This window comes from Ruditapes philippinarum, unplaced genomic scaffold (assembly GCF_026571515.1).
Source record: "Ruditapes philippinarum isolate M1 unplaced genomic scaffold, ASM2657151v2 ctg414_1_1_1_1, whole genome shotgun sequence".
NCBI lineage: Eukaryota > Metazoa > Mollusca > Bivalvia > Venerida > Veneridae > Ruditapes > Ruditapes philippinarum.
Window position 1 is genome coordinate 120,137 of NW_026853241.1, and position 27,834 is coordinate 147,970.

General features: G+C 30.6%; 1 protein-coding gene across 1 annotated transcript in view; it reads right to left on the reverse strand.

The window, feature by feature from the left end:
• Positions 1-27,369, reverse strand: part of LOC132736223 (T-box transcription factor TBX2-like) — a 70,512-nt gene extending 43,143 nt beyond the window's left edge. Inside the window, exon 1 of the mRNA XM_060723325.1 lies at positions 27,217-27,369. Coding sequence (XP_060579308.1) covers positions 27,217-27,269 — 53 coding nt within the window. The 5' untranslated portion in view covers positions 27,270-27,369. The remainder of the gene's footprint in view (positions 1-27,216) is intronic.
• Between the last annotated feature and the right edge of the window lie 465 nt (positions 27,370-27,834).

Consider the following 27,834-nt stretch of genomic DNA (forward strand, 5'->3'; position numbering starts at 1 on the left):
TAAAATTTATTTCTTGAGAAAACAAATATTAGACTATATTTCATTGTCTCTTTTTGTTATTTTTTCTCTTTCCATCTATTCACGTGAACAAGACATTGTCCCATTAAATTCCAAAAAGATTTAAGTTTCGAGTGGAGATGTTTATAGCGTAGTGATTGAAGTAAGTTATCATCTTATCTATTCATATCAATATTGAATGAGCACAGATAGGCGCCCAATAGTTCTACCAGGGCTTATTATGTAATCCGCGTTGCGCCGTCGGAGATTTACTTTTTCAGCGCCCTCCTTTGATAACTCACCAAATCAGAAGAGATCACAACGATACGAGTAGTAAAAGGTGAAAAGGATTCGAAAGAATTTTATCCTTATCCCAGTATCAAAGTGAAATATCTTTTTTTTCACGTTAATCATTCGTGTAAGATAGTCAGCTAAATTGTTACTGTTAAGACCTTTCAAATTTTCAGGTACATATATACATTTTTAAATCATAAAATGATTATCTTTCAATTCATTAAAACTATATTATTCTGTAAACCATTATCTTTTTTTTAATTTTCTAAAGCTATATATGGCTTAAAATGAAAAAAAGTTTTCAAGATAATGTACAAGAACTTGGCATAGACATGCTTTGCATAAAGTCCAAGTTATACGTTGTATTGACGTTTGTTTACGCAATATAATTTAGTCGTTTAATGCCTTCCCTCAATATTTATTTGGCGCTTTCAACGGAAGTCAACTTATGAGTCATAATCATTTTTTATTATCATGCTCATATTTCAATGGCCACAGCGAGACCCTACTGGCACATATAACGTTAAAGTCAGCTAGCAATAAACTCTCGATCTCGTATTACGGAAATATTTTGTGAACAAAAATCACAACGCTTTTTCCTCCCACAAACTAAGATACTTGGCAGATTTCAAGTGGATAAGGATGTTTTTCACGTTTGAATGCAGCAAATATAAGAACTAGTGTTTCTATTGCATCCTTTTGGTGGAATTCCCGGTCTAATTACTGTACGGAAATCATGGCTCCCGGCTTCTTCCAGAGACCGGAAAATAGACACCGTTACGGGCAATACTCTTGACATTGTTTAAGTAGCGTTCTAACGTTAAGTTGAAGCCAGCGTTAATTACAGGCCAAGTGGAACTGGTCTGAAATTTGGCATTTACGGTATTATTTGTGGTGAAATGGTAACACTCACGATCATACTTTGTGGTGATTATTTGAAGTTATGTGTGTGTCCTTGAACCACAAAAAAGAATAACCTTGAAAGCGTGACATAAAGGACTGGAAATATTCTATAAATTATACTTAATATGTTTTTATCTTAATAGCATCAAGTGGTCAAGATAAAAAAAATGGTACTGCTTATTAACAGTTAATTAGTCTAAAATATCAAAATAGAAACGTATGTTTTTACTAAATTGATATTTGCTCAGGATGCAACTAAGTAACACAAAATACTTTAATTTTATTACGCATATCATTTGATAATCTGCTTTACTTCTTTTTTTCTTCTTCGTTTTTGCAATTTCGTATGCAAGCACATCTTTTATCAATTGTCTCCATATTCAAACTCGGAATGCTTCTGAAATATTTGGAGACAAAACTGAAGAATATCTGAATTCCATCGTCAATAAATATACTTCAAATTTGAAATAAAATTGAAAAAAAAAACATGATATAATGAAAATATCAGTTACAATTATGTAAAACATATTTGAAATTGTTATGTTATAGCTTTAATAAAACTTAAAGATCAAGTCTTATCCGCGAAATGACCAATTCTCGTTCTTAAACCAGTCTTGGTACTCCTTGATGCAACTTGGAGAGTTGTTGCTGTTTGCCAAGTTATGTACATTAGAAAATATAGGGTTACTAAAACCACTGCTCAGAACCATTTTGATTTATTTATAATAGTTATAACATGCCATGTGCATACATATACGCAGTGCATTCATTACATATTCAACATGTTCAGATTTTCTCTTAATTTCAAACATCTAAATCAGAAATAAAGTTTCTGTTTTGTTTTGTAATTATTCTATGAAATCAATGTACCTGAATGAACTTTACGTCGATTCGACAAAGATCACATTTATGCATATAGTATGCGTATCGCCTCTCATAAGAAAAGAATATCTAATACAATCTTGTCTCTTCGTTAAGAAATAAAATTGATAGTGGCAGCGAAGCTTTATTTTTCATGTGTTCTGTAACAAGTAAACTGTAATATTTAAATAAGAAATAAAGATTCTTTCAAGTATTGTTCTCCTCACTGGAAACAACAACAACAACAACAACAGCATTAAGAAGCACAACACAAGGTGATGAACATATCCCAAAACATAATTTGTAAACTTTTTCAGTTTGAATAGTTTCATAAACAAATATTACGATGATGGAAACGAGATGACCATCAAGCCGCAGTTTTTACAAAGATATGTTATTAAATGGCATCTGTTTTACAGTAAAATTACTTTCTATAGATTCCAAATAACTTTATACTTTGATTTTGTATTTCAAATTTATTTCAAATAATAAGCCTTGACCTTGACCCTTCTCTCAGCGTCTCGTAGTTATCATTTAAACAACATGTTTTTGTAATGTTTTCAGCATATTAAAAACTTGTATTAAACTTGTAAGAAACATTCAAATCTTGTTACATTGTAAGATTTTCATTTTTTTGCAAAGTGCAACTCCTCCATACCATGTTAAGTAGCATGCATTTTTCAAATTGCACGCGACACTTCAACATGTCAACTAACATGAAAGACGGCTTGTTAAATTATAAAATACAGCATGTACTTGTTTGTTAAATTTACACTTTTACTTTAAGTGAAACTTTTATTGAAGCTCGGGTCGCAGAGAATCTAGTGACGGTGAAGATGTTTCTATTATCAGCCGACAGTGTGTCGTCTGCTTATTTAGATAGCGTCTGTCAAATTACGTTATTGAAGTGACGTTACCCTTTTATGTGTCCATTTAAATTCATTTAAAGTTACAAACTATTACACAATTCACCGGAGATAGGAGTTATGTGTTTAAAATTGGGAGATTCTATGAAATATGGCTTTGGTCGCAGTCAAACATTAAAAAAGAAGATAGCTTGTAAGAAAGAAAAATTGCCAGATAAGGCGGAGCTTATATAACTTATCCCTGATATCATTTAGATGATGAAGTTTGTGAAATCTTCTCAAGTTTGCATGGGTTGCCGTTCTTTTTTATTTTTTATTATATTTTTTTATTGAAAAAAAAAGCATTGCCATTGTAGAAAATGAAATCAGTACCCTTTTTAGATCAAAACCCTTAAAGTTGTACATACATGTTTTAGATGTTATTACGTTTCAAGATTGTTTAAGACTAACTTAAGGACAAAAAGGTTATGGTTAAAGGCTTAATTTCGTTAACTAACCCCTACCATTAAGTACTTTGTCTAGATAATAAAGTAATATTTTAGACCTCAAATGCATTCCTTTTTTCGATGGCAAGAAATGCTGACGTCTTTGTAATTTCATTTCAAAATGTTTTAGTAACTATTTATTATTGCTAGTCTAAGATAAAGTAATTTTTCTGTTTTAGTAAAACTCTCAGAGAATAGAATTATTATTACAACGCACATTATCATTTTAACTTTCGATGCATTTTTCTTTTTGTTAAAAAAATGCTAGATATTCATGATAATTAAAGTTCGAGTAAATGCATCTTAAAATTATCCTGAACGTAACAATATATGGTATCTTAGAATTAGTGTAACATTTAGATTTGTTATCTATGAAAGAATTGAAAGAACCTGTCAACATGTTTTCATCAATTTGTCAGCTCTGTAAAAGAAACTATCCCGAGGACGAACTCCATTTTCCAGAATGCCGCAAGCCGCAGTTTCGGAGGAAAATCAAACGTTATCATTCGCTGTAAAACACGATTAAAATTTCACCTTTTTGACAGAAATTCGTTGTTTGATGAAACCAGCGCGTGCTTAATTAGAAAGATTCAGTTCATTAAATGTCAAATAAATGTTCACTGATAACATATCAACAATTGTTATTACACGCAGAGCTATTTTTTGATTTTATCTAAAAATTTGGTTGAAAATATTTCTTGCTTTTTATTTAATAATCTTGAAGTTTTTATTACAAAAAACTGCTGTTTTGTCCATGTTTTCCTTTTAAGAAAAAAATGATTGACAGTAATAAGGTGCGGCGCGTTTTGATCTTGGCGTTTTCTATTATAAAAAAGATGGTGTCCTTTTAATAATTTGGCGACATTTCTTTCCCGTTACGACGTATCTGAAACACTTCAAAAATATTTGAAAATGTCATAGTGGAAAGAACTCAAGTATTAAGTAGGGAAAATGACATCTTCCTAAAAATGTATCCTAATTTTTTATATAAAATGATGTTTCTATATTTTTACAAGGGCTTGCAGATTACGATCTCAGACAGTCAATGCAATGTCTTGTTTTGGTCAGTTAAAATATATTTTTTTCTTAACGTCATCATTTTCTCCATTCGTACGGATTAGTTAACTTCAAAAAAGGTGAAATCTTTATGAAAATAGTAGCATTTACTTTGTTTCTTCGTTAATTAGCTGGGTCAATAAAAAATTACGAAAGCAATCATTGTAAAGTTTTGGCTTTGTTCCGCTTTCCCCTTTACTACATCACTCTTGTTGTTTACTAATATCTTTATTGCTACAATGGTTAACAATTCTTCATTTCAAACCTATTCATTTTAGAACAGAACAGAACAGAAACTTCATTTCAGACTTGTACAAAATACATCATCATACAATATATAATTATTCAAACATTTCAAATATAACACGCATTGCAAACACATAACATAGTGAAAAGTAAGCAAAGTAAAAGGTGTTATTAATTGCTTAATTTATCATTTTTTAAGCCCGTCAATGCAAAAAAAGAGCAAACATATTACATAAGCTATTGGCATTATTATGAACTGTTACACTAATGCTGTTTGGTTAAGTTTTTAAAAAAAGGACTAGATCACTTGTCATTCATTTTTTTACAGATGATGATCAAATGAAATTGATAAAAATATAAAACAATTAAAATAATTAGCAACCAGAAAACACCGTGTTGTATGGACAGAGTATTTAAAGCTTAATGTCGGAACATTTTGACCAATAATCCCAGCTCTATTGTTTCCACAAGATTCTTTTTACTGATAACGCTGATTAGGCCAGATTATTTTCTATTGTCAAAACTTTATCTGATTGAAATTGTCCATGTTTTAGCTTTCATTAATTCAGATTTCATTGAAATCTCTGTCAGACGAGATTTAGAGTTTTGACTCCATCTATAATATCGTCTGCTAGATCTTGCTAAAGCCTTATCACACAGTAAGCGATGAAAGCCAATTGAAAACTTTCAATATCGCAGATTATTGGACATTTCACGCACATTGGCCGTATTTGACCACAACTTTTATCAAAATTGTTTTCAGTCTTTGGCGCCATTTGTATTTTTCGTCTAGTCTGCAGTCTCGCGATCTCGCGAGAACCTTGCGGCCATTTTGAAAGAACGCTGTCAACACAAATTATCATTAGACGGGTAAATAGCAATATTGGGGTAAATAACATGATCGTTCTATCGCTTCTATATATTTGACCACCTATTTAAAATGTAATAGATGACTGGTACACGATTTTCGTCACCGGAAACAATATGGGGCCGCCTATTTCCGCTGCAGGGTGTTAAACCATCCTGTGATCTTCTGCTTCTATTGAAGGAGAAAGTGTCAAAACTTAAAATTTCACAATTTCTGATCAAAGGATAAGTGTCAATGTGTGCTAAATTAGGTGACGATATGATTTTAACATCACTTCCATAATTTACTTCTCCTTTATCAAAATTAGCCATTTCAAGCCTTTTACAGGAGTGTAATGCGAAAGTGACGATGTGAAAAATCTTTTAACTTACATGTAGATTTTGTTATTTTGCCATTTTCTTCAAGAGATATGTATTGGAAAATAGCAAAAATATGCTTTCAAAAATTAAAGCCCTTGTATTGATGATAAAAAGGGGGACGTAACGTCGACGCAACAAAGAAGACAATTTCATTTTTAGGTTACGCCAAATATTACCGTAACGGCATTCTTATTTTTATTCTGCTCATCTTATGTCCTGAATTTTTAGTACTTGAGTAAATTATCCCTTGTTTAGTTTTAACATTTTTTTAAGAAGAAAGGTGCTGTTTTTGTTTATTTTGTTTATTTGTATATTTATATCAGGGCTGTAATTAAAAAACATTGTTTATAGATATAATGATTTTGTACACAATGCTTATAAAACTTAGAACTATTTGATATTACTTAATTCTGTGTGCATATGATGATTATTCTATTAACGAGAATAAAATTACTCAATAATAATGATGTTTCCAAATTTGCGTCAAATGTCGTCTGCCATTTTAGCCATGTCGTAAAACTATTTTGACATTTCTGTTAAATTTTCACTATATTAACTCGTCCTTAGAACATAAATGACTGACATCTAATTATCATTAAAACAATAATTGTTTTATTGTTGTCAATTACGGAATGTATACTGAAATAAAAATAGGTAACCTGACTTAATGGACGCGACATGGTGATTATCAATTAAGTAATTGATTACGTCATAGTAGTAATAAATTCGTCTGTTACTATCTTTGTTTCAAAGTCATTTAGCAGATTTATTGATATATCTATATAGTTTATCATGTAATAAATGAAATAATGAAATAGATTTATAATGAAATAATAATTGATACTGACATCAACAGTGTAGGAACGCGGGTCATTAGCATGCATGTAGTTTACACCTGTTTCATGTACAAAAATACGATGCATCTTAAAATGTTAATTAATCAAATGTTATTTTGTAGAAGGTAAATTATATAAACAATCTGTACTTTATTATAACACGTTTATCCCTTTTCATATGTAAATAAATGTATATTGGTTATATTCTCGTATATGCTCATGCTGTTTTATGACAAACACAAATTATGTTATACAATTTGGAATTTCGATTCATACTTTGTCGTGTGCCTATTTCCATTTATTATTTTTTTAAATATATAATATCAAACTTTCCATGTCTGAATAAATTTGTTAAAACATTTTAAAATACATGAGAATTTTTTTTTTAAATTAGGGTTTGGTCAGTTGTCTCCATTAGATTTACAAAGTCTTCAGTTTTTATTTCACATTAATTAACGGTAAGGTTTACATCGAATTAATATTACAAGAAAAACAACAACATTATCAACAACAACAACCTAATTAACTAGCCCAAGGCATTAAAATTATATTAGAATATATATATAATTAAAATATATCCAGTTACTTGTATAATTCTTATAAGAATATGGTATTTGTGGTGAATAACCTCTCCATTCAAGTATAATTTCCTGATGGAGTCTTGGCTTCATGTAATATTTGTATCAGCCAAAATCGTTTATTTACTAATAGGTTAAAATGTTATTTACATTTAAGGAAGCAATATTCAGTACAGATGGAATAATAAAAATAATAACAATAATAATGATGATGATGATGATAATAATAATAATAATAATTATAATAATAATAATAAATTAATTAATAAATAAATAAATAATAATAATGACTCGATAAGTCATATATTTTAGATTATGATTCCACTATCACTATTGTGAACATACTTAACTCATAGGGGTTGAGATAATGATTTTCTGCTGGTAAAAAGGGTGATCTCTCAGAAGCATTGAAAACAACAAGATTACATGAAATTTGAAGACTCAGTTTGATTGAGTCTGTTTAAAAATGCAATATCCCTCAAACCCCCTAGCACCGGTTTGAGCGGTACTCTATTTTCAACACGTAACGTGCTGCAAACGAACTTAAAAATATATATATTGTAATAGGAAAGCTTCATATAAAAATGGGAGGTAAGATTCATTAAATTATATATACACACATACACGCCATATTTTTGTTAAGCTTAATATAATTATAAAGTATCGTTTAACAGAATGGCAATGGATTATCGACATTGTAAATATTGGGACATATGGGCTTTTGTATAAGAAGGGCTGTTGTTCGTATTTACTTTAAACGCGAAAATTCAAAACGCCTGATACAGTTTAATGATTACATTTAACACATGTTCGACATTCAAACAGCTTACTGGTATTCTATACATTATAACACACTAAGAGTGGAAACACAAAACATACAAACTAAATGAGACAATTGGTAAAATATTGGTTAGTTCACAGCGCACCACTTGCCAACTAAAAAGAATCATAATATGTGTAAGCACTGCTCCAGCGGGTCGGATGGTTTTGACCCCTGGTGTTGCCTTAAGTCTGTAACACCCGAGGTTAGCCAAAATCATCGCCATATAACGTGCGCATTAAAACCAAAAAAAAAACCTACAGTCATCTATAAACAATAATTCTTCTGCAAAACAATAAAATGTATTAATGTAGCCATTACCTCTGTACAGAAAGGAACATAACAAAACTTTTATTTTTCGGATTTGTACAAAGAGCAATAGAATTAATACAGGTTCATATATGAGAGGCCATATAAGTGCGAGTGTACAATATTGATAACTTTAAATTACGGTGCAACATTACGGTCATCATTTTTTGTGTTGGGCCGGTCACTAAAAAAGGGCGTAAATAAATGAAAACGATGCAAAATTGTGAAAAGGCAACGCGAACACACTGCTCGACACTTCAAAATTAATGCAATGTCGTATCACAATACCGCGCTTTTGAGACCTGCAGAAAGTTTTTCAGGTCTATCCATACGACACAGTATATTATACGACACAGAAGTGAACACTCACATATGTTTTTGTTCCGAAGTGTTTTAATTGAAAACATGTACTTTTCTATGTAAAATAGAGATAAAACGTTCAAATTATCATGTTTTTTTCTATTGTTTTACTGTAAGAGAAAAAAATCAATGCCATATATTGGCATGACATTGTTTTTTCATATTTTACACATTCATTGACCTTTGAAGACATATTTACTGCTTATTGACATGAAAACATAAAATTGCCATCATAGTTCACTCCCGAAGTCATTATTTTACATATAACCAGGCTTCAAAATTATCAAAACAAAGATATTGATAGTGGTTTTATTCACAGATGACATGACTTTGTTTTTATAATATTTGCTGATGTTTATTTATTTTAATGACCGCGAGCGCCTGTTGATTGATTGAAAGACTTTTATTCAGTGAAAAACGCTTCAAGGGAATATGGTATACATGTATTGATATTGTTGATAAGTCTCATATAAAATTATCTGATGTCTAATTGGTCATTAAACCAATAATCTTTATTTCTGTCCGAACTTTTTATAACTTTTCTGTCATCGCTTTCTAATTTCTGTTCTACAGTTTATGCCTCAAACAAATTTGTTTATCTTTTGAGAAGGAGGCCATAAAAAATAATCTTGCTAATTCCAGAATCAGTCATCATTGAACATTAGGAGGAATAAATGCATGTGTAAATGTATAGTTATTTTAAAACAATGGCCACGCCGTTTAATATGTATCTTTTAAAATATTTTGTTTGGGTTTTACGTCGCACCGACGGGAGGAAAGGTAATATGGCGTCTATCAAGCTTTATGGTTGAATACCTCAAGTTCCCCTACATAATTTCAGCCACTAGAGTAGAACATGCAGAATCCGAAGACGCTTGGCGCGGCTCGAACCTGTAGCGGTGATAAGCAAATGGTTTGAAGTCAACGACCTTTAATCGATTTTTATCCATGTTCTGATCTGTTAAAAAGTTATTGTTGTTAATTAAATAAAGTCGTCCATAAACACTTCAACGCGTTGTTTAATTTAAAAAAAGTTGTAACAAAAAATACAGAAAATAGTTGAACTAAAGACTCAGTAAATTTGGTAAGATGTTATTAAAACTAAGAAATAAAAAAGTGTATCCCGGTTTTCTCTTTGTAATGAGGAAAAAAGAAGTTTGTGTATTTGAAATAAGATGCCTTTGCAATATTTGTCCCTTTCTCGTGCAACGACCTTCTGTTCCTCAACATATCATTTTTATTTTTACATATATGGAACATTCATCAAAAGTTATAAGGCCAAATGTGTCAAATTTTATTTGCTTTAATATGAGAAACTTTAAATGTAATGTGTTATTATTTACAGCGTAATGTCTCGAGGAAAGAAATAAATTATCAATATTTGTTTTAATGTAAGGGCAAATTTGTAATATTTCACATTTTAAACAAACAATATTCATCAAAAATAGACGTTTTAAGGGAAATGTTTTTATTAGATACTCTTCGCGTCGCATTAAAAGTCGTAACACTTTAAAACCTGGAGTAATTAACATTAAATCAAATTGGATTAAAAACAGACCCTTGTCTGACGTGCATTTTGTTTCTTTTCTTATATTATCAAACTATTCGCCATTGTGTGTTTAAGCTATAGGCTCTATTTCAGTGCGTTTTTCCTTATTTTTTTTCTAATCAGACTCGATTTGTTCAAATTAATTTCGCCGACTGCATTTGAAATTAGACATAATCACATGCTGATGTGCATTTATTTGGAAACAGATATGATTGACAAAGGTAATTACTGCATGTAATTAAGACACATCATAAGATTCTTAGCCTTTTTTGACTTTCATGATTATTGATTCATTGTTTAAATTGCCATTATCATTCTAGGACTATAAAGTAAATCTGTAATTGTGTGATATTACAAATTTATGACGTAATTAACTTAGAAACAGACGTTCCAAACTATTTACACATGGAAAGTACATGTAGATTTGACAATCTAAACGGCTTTCTTCGCACGTTGCAATGATATGATAACGAAGCTAGATGGCGCCACATGGTCTTATTTCTGTTTCAGATATGCTTTAAAATTAGTTTTCCATAGTCACTTTTGTTTTAAATGATGATTGACTGCAAAGATTTCATACAAATACTACTCAAATCCTTTCGATTTTACGAAGTTAATATCATTAAACCTTAAATCATCTATGATTAAAACAAAACAAAAATATGAATACATGCATATAGAAAAACAATGTGAGGCGGCTATGAGATGTGTTTCATACCCATTTCTAGTCGGCGCCTATTACATGACTTAATTTGTTCTAACTTAATGTAGCTGTCATCACAACGCTGTCCATACGCTACCCCCTAACACCAGGGTAGAATCCGTGTCTCCGCCTGTCAGTAATGTAAGTCTATACCCAGTATCATCCGTGAAAATTATGTCTGCCTTTTCGACGTTTGTCAAATTTGCAAACATGTCACGTAACAAATCATAATGTTCATCAAACATACACTAAAATAATCGCCCGTCTTAAGGAAATGTATTAAAAGAAAAGCCAAAAGGAATTTATCAACCAAATAGAGAAAAACAGAATCCCTTAAGAACGCTGAAAACGACAAAATTGAAAATGTTGCAGCCTCGGTTTGATTGAAACTGTTAATAAATTGTAGTGGTATTTGTAGGCTACAGTCCGCCCCCCCCCTAGCACCGGTTAAGCAAAATTCAAAATTTTATCACAAAAATGGTAAAATATTGAAAATGTTTCAAGCTCGGATAATTGAGCCTGTTCATTGACGACAGGGGCGAATAGCAAGTGAAAACACGCCACATGGTATGATAGCTTACATTTTGGAAATGTAAGAAAGAATCACCGCCGTATGAAAACATCTAGTGATAATACCAAATTCTTTTTTTTCCGTTTTCATATTTAAATGTTAAATTCTGCTTAAGTCGGTCGGTACTTGAGGAGGGGCCTGAACGGTGGCTTGCATTTCTTACATTTACAGCCGCCATCTATGTCGAGCCTGATACTGTCCAGTTTTGAAGTGTAAAGCGGCCTTATAAGGTTCCAATTTTACTCTGTTTCAATTGTTCAAACTCTGCTTTTTGAATTATTATGTCTTGCTAAATAAGTAAATAAGACAATGCTTCAAGAATTTTTGCACAGTAATATAATATTTCAAATTTCAATTCTTGATAGGATAAAAATGTTTAAACATGAATATTATTCAGATAATAGAATGATTTAAGTATTTATCTTTTACACATCAGTAAAGTATATATTGAACATATTCATTCAGTCCAACATAATTAAAGGAACGGAGTCCCTAAAGAAAACCCAACACCGCAAAATTGAAAATGTTTTAATATGATAAACATAGTAGGTAAGCCAATCTATCTTAGGAGAAGACCAAAATGTTCGTCATGCTCGAAGTTATAAAAAGAAAGAATGCATGGCATATGTTTTAAATCTTATTTTCTAACCTGGCTATTTCACAACTTGAAAGGAGAGATGTCAGGTAAATGAATTTTTTGCATCACCAATACTGATATCTATCTGTCGTACATCCACTTAAGGATGATCTATGGCCTACGACAAGGCGGTTCACTCTCGGCGCCTCTGTTTAGGGTGTTTGTTCCAATATGTCCAAGTGTTTCTCCTTGTTTCAATGTCGAGGTTGTCAACTTTGGCGACGAAGGCAAGACTATTTGCCAGTTGCTACAAATTATTGTCTATTTCTTTTCATCCACAAGTAGGAGTGATCAATTTATACACATATTGAAGATGACACATATGGAGAAAGAGTTATCCTAAGTTTCACAAGATTCGCTCAAATAACTGTACCTTTTAAGTGTTTTTATTCATTTGCATAATGCTTCACATCTATGTTGAGTATTAAAAACTGCATTATATGTCATATGATATTTAAATTAGACCTTCTTCATAAGGTCACCGAGGTTCATTGGGGCAAATACGATGCATAAGTTTTAATTGTGAGCTGTCCTTAAGATTATAAATTTCATAACATTCAACAAATGTAAAAAAAACAAGCTTGTTTAGTCTTCACTTAGAGTTGAAATACTTGACATATTCAGACGGTACGGAGAAATGAAATGCCTAATTTTGGTTCTTACGATATTTTTAAATTGCTTATATATGTTATGACATCCTTGTTCACTTACTTTGGTTAATATATGCATGATATTTAGACAATTACATGCTTATTAAAAGGAAAAATGCCGTCATAACTTACGACTTGTCATTAAAGTAACAAGATAAACATCTTATCCCCTAGATTATATCCATGCAACTTACTAACACTGCATGAAGGATAGCACTCATATAATATTAATAACAAAAATCGGGAAATAAATAAATAACAAAAATAGAGAAATAAATAAATAACAAAAATAGAAAAATAGAGAATCCCCAAAGAACGGCCTAACGGCAAAATTGAAATTGTCCCAGGATCGGTTTGATCGAGCCAGTGCATGGAGGGCAGTGGTAATTGCAACGTCAACGCCAGTGGCACCGACTTAAACAAAGTTCAAAATTCAAACATAAACCTGGTGAATTTTAAATTTAGAAACACCATCAAAGTCCATGAAAAGTATCAATCTCGACTTCATGTTATATAAATAATCCAGCATGCAATTACAAAAATATTTTTTTTTACATATCAGCATAGTTTCTTAACCTCTTTTAAAAGGGTATATGTTATATTTTACTGAAAGCAAAGAAAGCACTACGCTTTCTTCACAGCAGCGGATGTTTCTTGAATATTTAAATGTTAAGTTCTACTTAGGCCGGTGCTAGGGTGCGTTGAATGTAACTAGTATCTACAGGCTCAAACATATAACATTGTCGATTTTGCCGTGTTGAGTAAGCCTTAAGGTATATTTTTTTCTATAAAGCTGTTTAGTAAAATTTGTGTTTTTTTTAAATAAAGATAGCCAGGTAATTTTAATTGCCATGGTGTTTATTTAATCATTTAGTACAGTTAAATATTGCTACCATGAAGTTTAACATGAACCTGTATTAGTCATCTTTTGTTTAATTGCTCAATTATACAATTACTTATTAGATATTTAGACTTTATTGTTTTCCTTTATATATCTATCATACTCGACGTGATTTTGATTTTATCATTTTTACTGCCTTTTCGGATATTAATTATACAAAACTACCAGAAAAAGCTATTAATTAATGATACGAAACACTTATAAAACATAATTTACAAATGAACATAACGTGAAGTGCAAATTGGTTCAGACTTATTAAACTGTATAATTAGGCACCGACTCTAAACATATAAATGTTTCAATGGCGTCTGATCTATCAAATATGTCCTATAAAATATCGGGTCCTATAAAATATTAGATCCCTTGTAAGTACGATCATTGTAATGGCCATTTAAATTACTGTAAACTAGACAAATATTTATTAATAGAGACAGAAAAACAAGGATGCTGTCTTGCTCTGACACAATACAAATCTCTCCCGACACTTTCCGGCGACCACCGGCGCCCTTTTTTGGCCCTTCTGGTCCATCTAGGTGACCAATTTATCAAAGCAACTGCCGGACCACAGTTAAAACCTGTCACGTCCCGTATAATTGACCGTTTTGATAATTGATATATTCGCTAATAACCTTTTTACGGAATGGGAGAAGCTGTCAAATGGTTGATATATCTGACGGGTTGGTAAACGTAACATGCATTCTATGGCGCCATTGAACAATTTACTTTAAAGCGTTAAAATGATAAAGTTAATTATAATCGTGTTTCGTACAAAATGATGAATTTCCTTGATTTCGCTCAAGGAAATAAACACTGTTAAGTAATGTTCCCGACAACAACCAATGGTTTGTTAATTATTTCTTAAACATCTCAAGTATCAATTTTGTAAAATATATGGAATATGTTTTTTGGGGGGTGAATGCATCCTCGTATTAGTTCAAGGAAATAAAACACTTCAGCGATGTTTTCCAGAAACCAGTAAATGTTTGATAATGAATAGCGTCTATGTTTTTTTTTATATATTATCAAAATGCATCGAAACATCAATATGAACATTAATAATAATATAATTGTTTTAAGTGTATTAGCACACTTGCAATTGTATTAATCTTAAAGGGTATAAATATATATCTCATGAAATATAAATTCATAAACTAAAAAATTAGGTTGATTCCATAATCTTATGTTAGATTCTCGAAAGAGCTGTAGCATAGAATGTCTCTGTTATTTAACTCACATAAATATTACATGTATACACAAACAGAATAAAATGTTGCGGTACAAAATGCACGTTTTCTGCTGCTATATCAAGTTTTTTTTACCGTTTAGCTTTGATTTCGTGCATGTGCCATTCACTCTTGTGGAAATTTTCAAACCTATTTCTTTCAAGCAGGTTTTTTAGAATTATTCTTTGTCAAAAAAATATATGCAATCATTTTGTAAACTTTTGTTTGATCATTTCATCTTGTACATTACATAAGACAACTTTTAAGTGTATAAGGCTATATATTTTCTGCCTATAGTTAACATAAATCATTGTCGAATTCTGAAAAAAAACTCCGCCAAAGTTTTGCGAGAATCAACCATAAAATCATTGAAACAATACAATTTTACCGTTTACATTTTATAAAATTATTTCATTAGATATAGCTTTATAGCCATAAATAAATATAAATTATATATAATGTTTGCTCAAGTTATTTCAGTTGTAACATTTTGATGAAACGCTTATTATGTCAACAACATAAAAGCTTATTTTCATAGGTAACAAATCAGTAATAAATTTCAATAATTGGGATTTCAAAATTATCCTTTAATGTTTATATTTGGTCCTTGTATAGCTATCAAAGGGGGATAACTCTAATAAAAGGGGTTCTAACTTGCCCCCTTGTCAAAACATCCAGACTTTGATGTACGCATGACAGTGCGATATTATTAAAAACTTATATAAAGAAAACAAACCCATGTCAAGCAAATGACTTGACCATGAAACTGTCAATTAATGTACTTTCGGGCAATTTCAATAAATTTACGACCGCACGGATAAGACGTCAATAACACGTATTTTATACCGCAAAAACACGAGCAAAATTAATTGATATTGTAAGTACATGTATATGAGGAGTCCACCTCCCGCAAGTTAAGAACAATGCGCAAAGTAACAAAATTATTGGACATGAAAGGTCAAAATTTGTTTTTAGATACAAAAAAGCAATGCAAATATATGTATGGCTGTCGACATAGTCATCATGAACTTTGCCAAGAAATGTTATACATTATAAAAGTTCTATCCTTGAAAATCATAACATACATATTGTATCGATAAGTTCTATAACATTTCACGAAAGAAGCCTTTGACATTTTTGGATGACAAAATTGTAATCATATAGATAATGATAAATATAGATAATGAAAAATGCAGATTACATGCTACAATCAAATTCTATTAGAATTTAAAACAATGTTATAAAATCGAATATCGTAATTAAATACATAAGTAAATACTAAATGGACACAAGTGAAAATATTATAAAATAAAATATAAAAAAATATAATAAAGTAAAAAGCAACTGATATATATCAGTTATCAATTCACATATATGTATTTCAATACAATTAATAACAGACTTGGACTCAAAACGTTATGCTACGCTACTTCGGTCTTAATAAATCATTGTAATAGTTTATTCTATATGCCATTTTTTTGCAATCAAATGTTTTTGCAGCCATTAGACAATTTTGAGATATAAATCTTGAAATTTTGGAAAAGAATTTCCAAGATGTTCAAGTTTGTTATATTCTACTTAAAACTCTAATAATCATAATCATTTTCACTTTAAGTATCTTAAATGATTATATAAATGCATATTAAACGCTGTTTAGTGGGTCTATTTTCTTGGTAAGCGTAGTAATCAGTATGTTCTTTATGCTGTTGTCGTAGTAATTTATAAGCCCATGTTTTTGTATCAGTCACATTGTCTGTTCTAAATGATAAATGTCTTACTAATTTCTCTATTTCATTAAGTTTTTATCATGGTTTGTGTGCAAATACACTTAAAATGTATAAATATAACGTGCTTCTTGTTTAGATAATTGCACTTCAAAGTGCAGCTTGGCTCCACTAAAATGTCCTTATATTACGCAAGAGGCCATTTAAACGTCAGTGTCACACGGGTGCTTACTTATCACAGCACTTGGACGATGTTGATTAAAGAAGTAGTTCCTGATTCTACTCATCACACACTTTGTGCATTGTCCTAAAACCAAAACCTAAAAGCTTTCCTGCAGACATTGTCATTGACAGGGACGCCCAGCCATGATTAAGCGATACCTTGTGCGCAATATTCTGTTTGTTTTTTAGGGAAAGAATCTGAAACCCCCAGTTCAGAATCACGATTACTGATAATGAATTGTGTTTTCTTAACAGTGTATGTAAAGTAAGAAAGGTCTCATTTAAACGTCAGTGTCAACACGTTTTGGGATTGGTTGAAATGCCAGTGTCAGAATTACGGTACGGGTTTGGACGGGGTGGATGACAGTCATCAACTTCCTGCACATTATTGTTGTGAGTATTCGATGTAATGTTGTTTCTCGTGTCTCAGAAATGTGTGAATACCCTAGCTCAATGTCCGTGTCAAAAGGCCAGAGTACGAAATAAGAACCTTGCCTTTTGTATGGTCAATTTCAACAAGCACTTCGCTGTATCGTACCAATATACCGAGCGCGTGTCACATATCTAAACATGACCACATTTCAAACATTGTTGTCGTTTATACTTATGTAAAAAGGTCAACAGAAATGATAGTGGACATTCAAAAGGACTGGAAAGTTGACAGTGTTATGACAAAGTTTGATAATTGGAAGGTCTTACTAGATTTTAGATGTATCAGTTCATAAAAGAGGCAATGGTAAGGTCAACAACCAAATGACATATGAGCATTATTTGAGTCTAGATATGTTTGTATGTTATTCATATTAAAATGAAGGTACATCCACTCTCCAGCTACATAACATTCTAGCTAATTACAGTCCGGGAATTTCACCTGAATATCTTTAAAAGCTAATTTTAACCACATAGTTGTTAGAATCATCCTTTGTAATTTCTGTAAGGTATTAACCAATGGGTTGCATATTAAGTTTAAAAGACTTCAATTCCAATACATTCAAGTTTTCAACAAATATTAAGGGTATAAATTATTATGTTAAACAAAATGAATGCATTATTAAGATTTCATAAGGTAATATATTATTACGTGTATTGCCATAGAAACTGTTCCCATCTCACACCTTGCAAAATGTCGTTTTATTACATTTTCATATTGCAATACTATTATTTAAAATACATTTTGTGACTTTGATAAATAAATAGTTCATACAAATTCCTGCTTATTAAATATGAAAATAATTATATAATTAAAAGAACTGATTTTGCAATGCGTCGAAAGACATGTTGGGTAGACGAACAGCGATGAAAGGTATTAGCTTTAACGGTATCCTTAGAAATCGTTTTTCTGTTTCGTCCGATTAAAATGCCAGGGTCTCAGCGGAACATTAAAAGTTTCGGCAAACTTTAAGCGTAGTGGAACGGCACAAAAAACTTTACCAGGTTAAAAGCCGTAAACATGTACAGTGCTGTATTATTGTCAATGATTTTAAATGTGTTTACAATTATCAAATATAATATACAAAATGTATTTTGAAAAGCAAACTTCACGACAGAAATTAATATGTTTATGAAAATAAATCTTTGATGATAAATATTGAAGTATAACAATTAGACAATGGCCAAACAATTCATTATTTCTATTAAAACTTTAAGTTTTTTGCTTCATCATGTCCTGAGACTCTAAGATTAAATAATCATAATTGGCTATAATAAGGAAACGTTGGATGATAAAGGGACGTAACTGTTTCAAATGGAAGGATGATAAATCTAGTTTAGTATGGGAAGTATTATTAGTAAAAACTATCATAATGCTGGTCAATTACCAATAAAACATGTAGGTTGCAGATTTTGACAGGAAATGTGCTCGTTTATCATCAAGAAGACGCGTAGATTAGATTATTATGACAAAGTTGACAGCAATGTGTCAACGGTCAATTATTAAGAAAAATAGCCGTATCAAAACACTAAATACATAAATAACAGAGCCCGCAATATAAGCGTGCCGTTCCCCAACTTGGTTAAAAGTATATGCTTGATTTGGCCAGCTAATATTGCATATATTTTGAATTTTCAAATCCTCACCGCCATCTTTGAAAAACATTCTTCTATTCACTTCAGGTGTGCTATAAAATAGTTTTATTTCAGAAACTGACTTCTTGTAAAGTAGAATCTTTCTTAATTTGATGATATTTTATTGCCCTTTGTATGTAATGTATATCTTTTGTTTACATATTTACAACAACTATAATAAAGGCCCGATGAGTAACATCTTCAATAGTAAGCCAGCAGTAAGTTTATGTGTAATAATAATATTTTATTGTGTTGTCCGTAAGAGTTACTTGCTACACCGACAAATCAAAATAAACACAATGCAGTAACTTAGTTTGGGTCAATAAAAATACGTCTGGAGTTGTAACAGCGAGTTAATTGTGAATGTTTGTGACCAAATAAAGTATATCAACAAACAGAAAAATACGTGTTCATGTTTTTGTCATTGTAAGACAAACAAGGGCATGGTGGTGTTTCTTTTAAAACCGTTTATTTAATAAAAAAGTAATTAGATTTTTCGGTTTTTACTACGTCTGTTGTTAGCAAACATCATTTACCTTCAATTACATGACAATAATTGGACTGTACTTGATGAGTAAACTGGTTGGTGTCCGCAATTTACAAGTTTTCTTTTCTTTCCAGTATAATATGCTACAGAGGAGCACCGCTTTACTCAAACCTTGAAATAGATTATGAACTGGCCTAAAATAGTTTTGCGTATATCTATGGTTACTTGAACAGTTTACTCGACGACCGCCATGGTTGTTTTCTACAATCTTGTAGAGTTACAAAAAACACCTAGTATACACCTAGTCTTTTGACAGTTTCATTACAAACGAACATGGGCCACATCTCCAAGACGGCGCCACTCTGCATATCGTCGTCCCTGTTATAACATGCATTTTAGGGCAGAGTATAACACTTTCACGCTTCGTACTCTTGTAAACAAGAATGAATGTGACAGAGCAACTGATAGTAAAAAATTCAGCATTGTTACAAAACAATAAGTTATATTATTATGCTTATTTAATACGAATAAATTCTAGAAATGTGTAAAATTCTTATGCGCATAATTTAAATTTTCAACGGTATGTTCGCATTTTAAAGAAATTCGAGATATTTGAGTGGTGTTTTCTTACAGTTCAGATCATTGTCTTTCACTGCCCTATTATACATGCAATTAATCTTTATGTAATACAAATTGTATACAATATATGTAATGTTAAAAATAGTATGAATGATTATTTGAAAAGGTGTTAATTTGGTACTTTTGGATACTTATAAGTAAAAGGGATGCAGTCAGCAATAACGTATGGAATAACCTGTATTTATACATTATTTTTTGTCGTTTTATTTAAACAAAACATAAATGATCTTTTTTATAATCAAACATATACACATGTACAACAGATAAGAGTGCATTTTGATAGTATATTATGCTCTTGTTTTTGTTGTTGTTTTTACTATATCTTTGACACAGAAGCTATAGTAGTTTCCAGTAATATTTATGTATAATGAATAAGCCCAAACACGTAAATATGTTCCTATGAATATTTAATGTGGTTGTATTATATTTAAGATACCGCGTTACTTTTAACGAGTCGGTTACAATGAAATAATTACCGACCGGAGATCAGAGGCAATTCTAAATGAAAGGTGCTGAACTTTTGTTTCATTTTTGTTTTAGATAAAAAATAAATATTTGCAAACATATGGCCATAAATCATCAGCCAATTACCCAATATTTGGCATGTACATGTCACTATACCCTAAAGTAGGAACTACTTTACGACTATAATAAACTTACGCACTTCACAAAAGCCGCTCCTCATAAAAATACTTATCGCGCACCTTGCATGGTCACGTGGCCACATTTCACAGATACCGAAAAGGACCGAAATTACCCGAATGGCACGACAGTTGTCGATTTATATCGTTAACCACAGGCCAGGTATTAAAATGTAATAAAATGTAATAAAACCGACGGTGTAACTTATTGTTGCAGTTATACGATAACAATTTATATCAGATTGTTTTACAAAGCATCATCTATAATTTAACAAGTTCACATGTTTTCACCTAGGATAATTTCGTTGTGAAAATTGAATTGGTCTTCTGTAGAGAATTATTCACATTCTACTGTAAATGACGGACAATTAACATTTCCTCTCCAAAAACAAACCTTAAATCACATTATATTCTACATGGAAATCAACTGATTTTATGCAACATATTTGTGTAAATCTTGTAAACATGATATATGATTTGATGTTTGTATCCTTGCCCCTATATACGCATGGTGTCGCACTATTTACTGTTAAGTTAGTGTGTATTTTTAATGTTTTATATCTATATGTAGTTTTTTTTAAATGAATATCTATTTCGAACCTAAATGAAATTTTGTCTGGTCAGATAAGTAAAACGATTTTAGAACGCCATGAACGCTAGTTTGTATTTTGATTATGTCATGACGTCATACGTTGCTAATATAAACGTCCGTCCGCAAAGGATATTAACATTAATTAGAGATCTTTCTAGTAAATCAGTATAATTGCTGGATATTGAACTATATCTGAACTATAAAGATTTAGAACTTTAATATTAAATACTTTCTATAGAGTCATTACACTGATTAATACTACGAATTGGAGAATTTTCTAGCAATTCTGTGCAACGCAGAGCTACAAATTAAAGAACTAAATACTTGAAAAATCAGTGTTATGGAAAAAATATTGGACCAACAACAAATCGGAAAACTTTTTAATATTTGGTGTTTGATTTACTATCATTCTTCTGTACATATATTGACTGTCCAAGAATTTTCGAATAAGGTTTATAAATACTAGTATTTAAATATTGCTTTTTACTGATAAAACCTCTATTTCAATCAAGAAAAGTTCAGTACCCGAATTTGTTGATATAAAAACAGATGTTTAAGTTGAATTATACGTGAATTGGGGCGTATCTTTTTATTTTACGAAACACGTCAGGACATAAAACTAATATGTATTCTGACTTTTTCTCAGGTCCTTCAGAATCATTGATGTCTACGCTTTTCGTGTTGAAGACACTGGATACTGTTTAAGGCGGTGCTAGGGAGTGTTAGATATGTCGAAACCATTTTTCCTCATCTCTTATGAGCATACCCGGTCAAATTGAGTCTTGCATATTTATATTAATGCTTTAAACATGATAATTGTTCAAGCAAGATAATAAAATTTATTTTGTTAAATTCTTATTTTTTTATAGTCACCTTCTTTATTTTGTAATCACAGGTTGAAATGATCAAAGCTCAACAATTATGAAATTCTAATGCTTTAAAATTAAAATATGCCTTACAGACATGGAGAAAAAAAACGAAAGACCTTCTAACTAGAATTTTAATGGGTACTAGGCAATTGCCATTTATAAAATTAAATTTTCACTTGTACAGGTGGTATCTTCCATCCATCATTTCATTTTAATTATGAATTTATCGCATTATTGTTACATACATTCTCCGATAGAGAAGAAAGAAAAAATATAAGTATTTACATATCCATTAAAGAGGCATTTTTTACACACAAAAACTGGTTGCACAGCCAGACTTTCAAATGATAAAGGAATTTAACAGAATTATTAACATCATAATTTAATAAAGATAAGATCAAATATAATCACTTAGTGGCGCTGTTTAATAAATAATGCATTTGCAGAGTTATATAAAATGAAATTCATAATCATCAACAACAAGGATATACAAAGTTAGCATGACATACTTAATGTTTTGAAAATATTTACAAATCATCAACAACAACAACAAAAACACCAAAACAACATTCACCACCCCCTCCCGAAATGCTACGACAAGAACAAACCGCAATAACTGCAACAACAACAACAACAACAGCAGCAGCAACAATTTCAAAAAGTTCAATCTTCCACGACAAAATACAAGCGTGCACTATTGTCGCTATGATTTATTTCTATTTTATCAGAAATGCTACTCTTTCCCCATACCCTGGTATCAGTTATGGCGATCAGAAATATGAAAGTGTTAATTACAAACTTTTTAACAAAATATTTTACATATCGAGCGTTAAGTGAACACGTCACGGACTTTGTAAATGATACTAGATACGGGCCCGTCTCAACTGTAGTGTTAATCATGAGTTTATAGTAAACACGCGATATTCAAAGACAAATTGTAACCCTATCCTCAGTGAATATCTTATTTCACTTTTCCTTTTGATGGTTTATTCGCTGTCGAATTCATTATTAGTTTCGTATTTGCTCCATGACATGTTAAAATACGCCAATATGCTAAAAATCACGGCTATTATATTTGCTAAAACTCGCAAGGCCGCCCTGGGACTATATACTCTCGGAAAATTCTAATGTTGTCGAATCATAATTGTTATCTCGCATGCAGTTTCACATTGTCAGGAGTGAAAGCTTCTTACAATTCATAAAGCAAGAATATTCAAGCTCTCGTTACGGCCATCATCTGTTTAGGTGCAAATAGCTTTTGGCGCTACACTGTCCATAGGGGATAGCCCGGCCAAACATTAAGGAGTTATTTTCAACATTTAATGTTAGCTTTTCGCACAAAATAAAGAAGATCGACCCAGACAAACATTACAAGATGGAATTTTCTTTTAACTTTACGATGTGGGGAGGACATATAAAGCTGTTTGCAGGATTTTTCTGACACCCCCGGGACTGGCTAGAGATATTTTACGTGGCAGACGTTTAAAAGCTCCTCTCAAATAATATTGCACATCTTGGTTTTTTGTGTCCCAATTTTAAGCGAAATTTGGTCCAGTCCCCTCACAAAAAGCCATCATGTTTTTTTATGACATTTGTTAAAGATAGTAATGGATACATTATTGTGTATGGTATGTTTTTATACTTTGAGTGTTTTAGACTTAAACAAGCACATGGCCAATACTCGATTATAATAAAGAATATTCAGCAATAAGGACCTATTTTAGAAGAAAAATAAACAAACAACAACAACAAAACTAATTCACCGATGATTTCTTGTCATTCTTGTAACAGTACAACTCAAAACTGAACTTATAAAGACGTAAACTCTAGGTTCACAGCAAACAAACATTAGCCAATTAATTTTAACATTATCCGTTTACAAAGTTACAACACTAAACATTCAGCATTCACAACTAAATTTAATTATTATTTTATCCTTATTATTTATTAACTGAGCGAAGCATAATTTTATGAAATAAAACCTGCAGCATATAAGGACTAGCATTGTAAAAATAACAAATATCTGAAGGTGTTTCAATGGGCTGCAGTAATGTGATACTGTTGAAGCTTGAGTGGTCATTTGAGTAGAACTATTTACCGTCCTTGACCTATATGGAAAGATTCAAAAAGTCCCTGGCTTGATTCCAACTCACGGCGGTGAGGGGGAAGTCGATTTGAAGTCAGTTACCGGGTCAATCGCTGCTCCGCACGGATTGCTGATACAGCTTAATGAACATGCCTTTCTAATTCATATTTGAACTTATTATATGAAAATCATTTCAAATGTTTACTACTTTTTTACCATTAGATACATTTCATCGGGAAAGAATTTTGTTTCAAATTTTGCGGAAAAAAAAGACTGAAAGAAAAGACAAAAATTAATAAATCTTAATAAATGGTTCAATTATTATATAGACTGTAAGTTGAATTATAGCGTCTAACTGATCAACCTCACCTAGATGCGTGCTGTTAACGTTTCGCATCTTTACAGGAAAGTCCGCTCACTAATTTGTAAGTTATACTCGCATACATAGTGATTACCAATTATTTATGAGTACTTATTTACATTTATTGGATAAATTCGATAAATAATAAGGCATTATATATACCAATTAGTAATAACAAATGGGAGATAAATAAGCCACTACCGCCCGTAACTCCTAATTGTATAGCGTTTGAAATTATAGAATTTCCATGAAAATGAAACAGTGAATGTCATAAAGTTGGGAATATTCACTGCGTATTGATTCACATTTCATGTTGATAAAATATCATAAAATCACCATAGAAATAAAAAAAAAAGCTTTTCATTCTTTCAACTCCTTTTTCATGGCAAACAAATTACAAACCGTAAACAGGATCAAAAGCAGAAGAAAAATTATAACGGAACTATAAGTTTATTACTGCGCTATTGCAAATAAATGTGGGAAACAATTACAAACTTAAGTCTGTTTTCTGTATTGTTAGGAAGATCTTTAATTGTTTTAGCTGTTGACTCCCCTAACATATGTATCTGTAACTTGGGGGTGACAGTACTTGTTAAAAAATCAGGCAGCGGGCTTAAAAATTGATTGATATAAAATTAAAAAAAATTGTAAAAAACTTCTTTCTTCATTGAGGGTAAAGGAAGGGAAAAACCAAACTAAATTAGACTAAATGTAATTGTTCAATTACAACTTTTGCTAATGGTGTAAGTATTTAGGCACACATTATTTGCTTAATCGTAATCCCTTTGTTTCTATGTATCGTTACATGTATATATAGGAGATAAAATATTATGATGTTAAAACTAAACTATTTTAACTAAACTAAATATTTTACTGAATGCTTAAGACGGGACAAATGCACTTTGAATTATATTCAGTGTATTGAAATACATTTGAATTTGTAATTCTATGCAGGAAAAAAAATAAAGGCACATTATTTATGAATATAATTTCTTATTTATTAAAGGACAATTATGTGTTTGGTAATATTTATATAATGGTTTTTTAGAGCATGTTAAATACTTATCACCTGAAGAAAGCAGCGATGAAGGTTAATTTATTTGTCCTAAAAATAGTAAAATGTAAACAAAATAATATTTTGACTATCATACAAAATACCAAATTACTGTAACTGTACTAATTGGATGCAAAATATGAACAGAACAGAACAGAACAGAAAATTTATTTGTCGAACTTGAACATTTACAGTTCATCGTTACATACATACATACATACATTTATTTACATACATATGGTTCAGGTTATTGGCCAACGAGTTACTTTTTGGAAACTATAACAGGCACCAGAAATAAAAAATATTTGAGAAATAGAAAAACAAAACATTTGTGAGGAATAATGGGCCTAATATAAAATAAATTTAACTAGACTAAAATGTACTGAGGTAATTCTATATATATTTTTTAAGCTGATTTCCCACTTTTTCACAACCTATTTTCCTTTTATATAATCAAAAATTGAAATTGTTTTGAAATTGTGTTTTAAAATTCAATTGTCTTGAAATTGTATTTCAATATTTATGTATCTTTATTATTTACATTTTTACACAGTTTATTGACAAGTTATTTATTATTTTTATCATATGTTGTAATGACAAAAAAAAGAAAATTATTAAGAAATATATAAAGTGTTGGACTTATTTATGAAACTGAGTTTTACTAATTTTTAATGCTGCATTTTAAGTTGAAATATCATTTATTAATTAAGAATATGTTATTTTCAAAGGTTGTAGTTTAAAATAACGATAAACAAAAATACAAATTTGATAATATAATAGGAAAACTTAAATCATAAATAATATATGAAAACAAAAACACAGAAATTAATAATAATAATAATAATAATAATAATAATAATAATAATAATAATAAAAAAATTAAAAACATTATTTACTGCTAACCAAAATGTAAATAAATAATTAAATGAATAGAATAAATGAATGAATGAATGAATGAATAAATGAATGAACGAATGAATGAATGAATGAATGAATGAATGAATGAATAAATGAATGAGTGAGTGAGTGAATGAGTGAGTGAATGAATGAAAGAATGAATGAATGAATGAATGAATGAATGAATGAATGAATGAATGAATGAATGAATATATTTATGAAATGAATAAGTAAATAAATAAATAAAAAATAAATAAAGAGGAAATAAATCTTAGACACAATATATCAACAGAATGTATGTTATTATTAAACATAAAATATATAGATAATAGATTGATTTGATGAAAATTTATTAATTTGAGAGGTCGGTGGGTACTTTATAAAATAGAAATTGAAATGTACTCAAAAAAGAAGAAATCGCAGGTTACATACTCAAAACATGTATTTTCTTTAGATGTTCTATGATCAAACACATGTGATAATAAATAAAAATGATTGTTCGACTTACCTGAAAAACTGCATAGCTCTCAGGTGAGCGACCAATTCTGCTGTCCAATCCATATATATATCACCGTAAATATTGTATTTAAATCGTTCTTTTATACAATTCTTACAATTAAAAATTGTTCACCAGTTGAAATATATGCAAATTTGATTACTAAACAAGCTATAAGATAGAATGTATCTTCTTTTAAATCAAAGGGAAAGAACTGTGATTTTACTGGGGGAAAAATGAAGTACAGTCACGTTCGGATACATTATTCCACTTTGTTTTAATGTTTAAATTGGAAATGAGAATTCTGAAAAGCATGGTTGTTCGTTCGTATTTTTTTTGTAATAGGATAAACAAGAATTCTAAGAGAAAATGATATTTTATGTGTAAGACTGAAGGCCCAAACCCGACAATTGTTTACTTAGAATGATCAATAACTTGATATGAAATCATTGTTATTAGAACCATTCTTAGTACATCCAAAAATTGACTACTAAGAATGGCATTAAGATGATGTATTTCTTTATAATTTTTGACATATCTGAATGAGATTCGGTGGCATCTGGCGTGAAATTTTGACTATGAAAATTTTAAACGTATCTGTAATAAAAAAAATTCTGGTGTATATAAAAT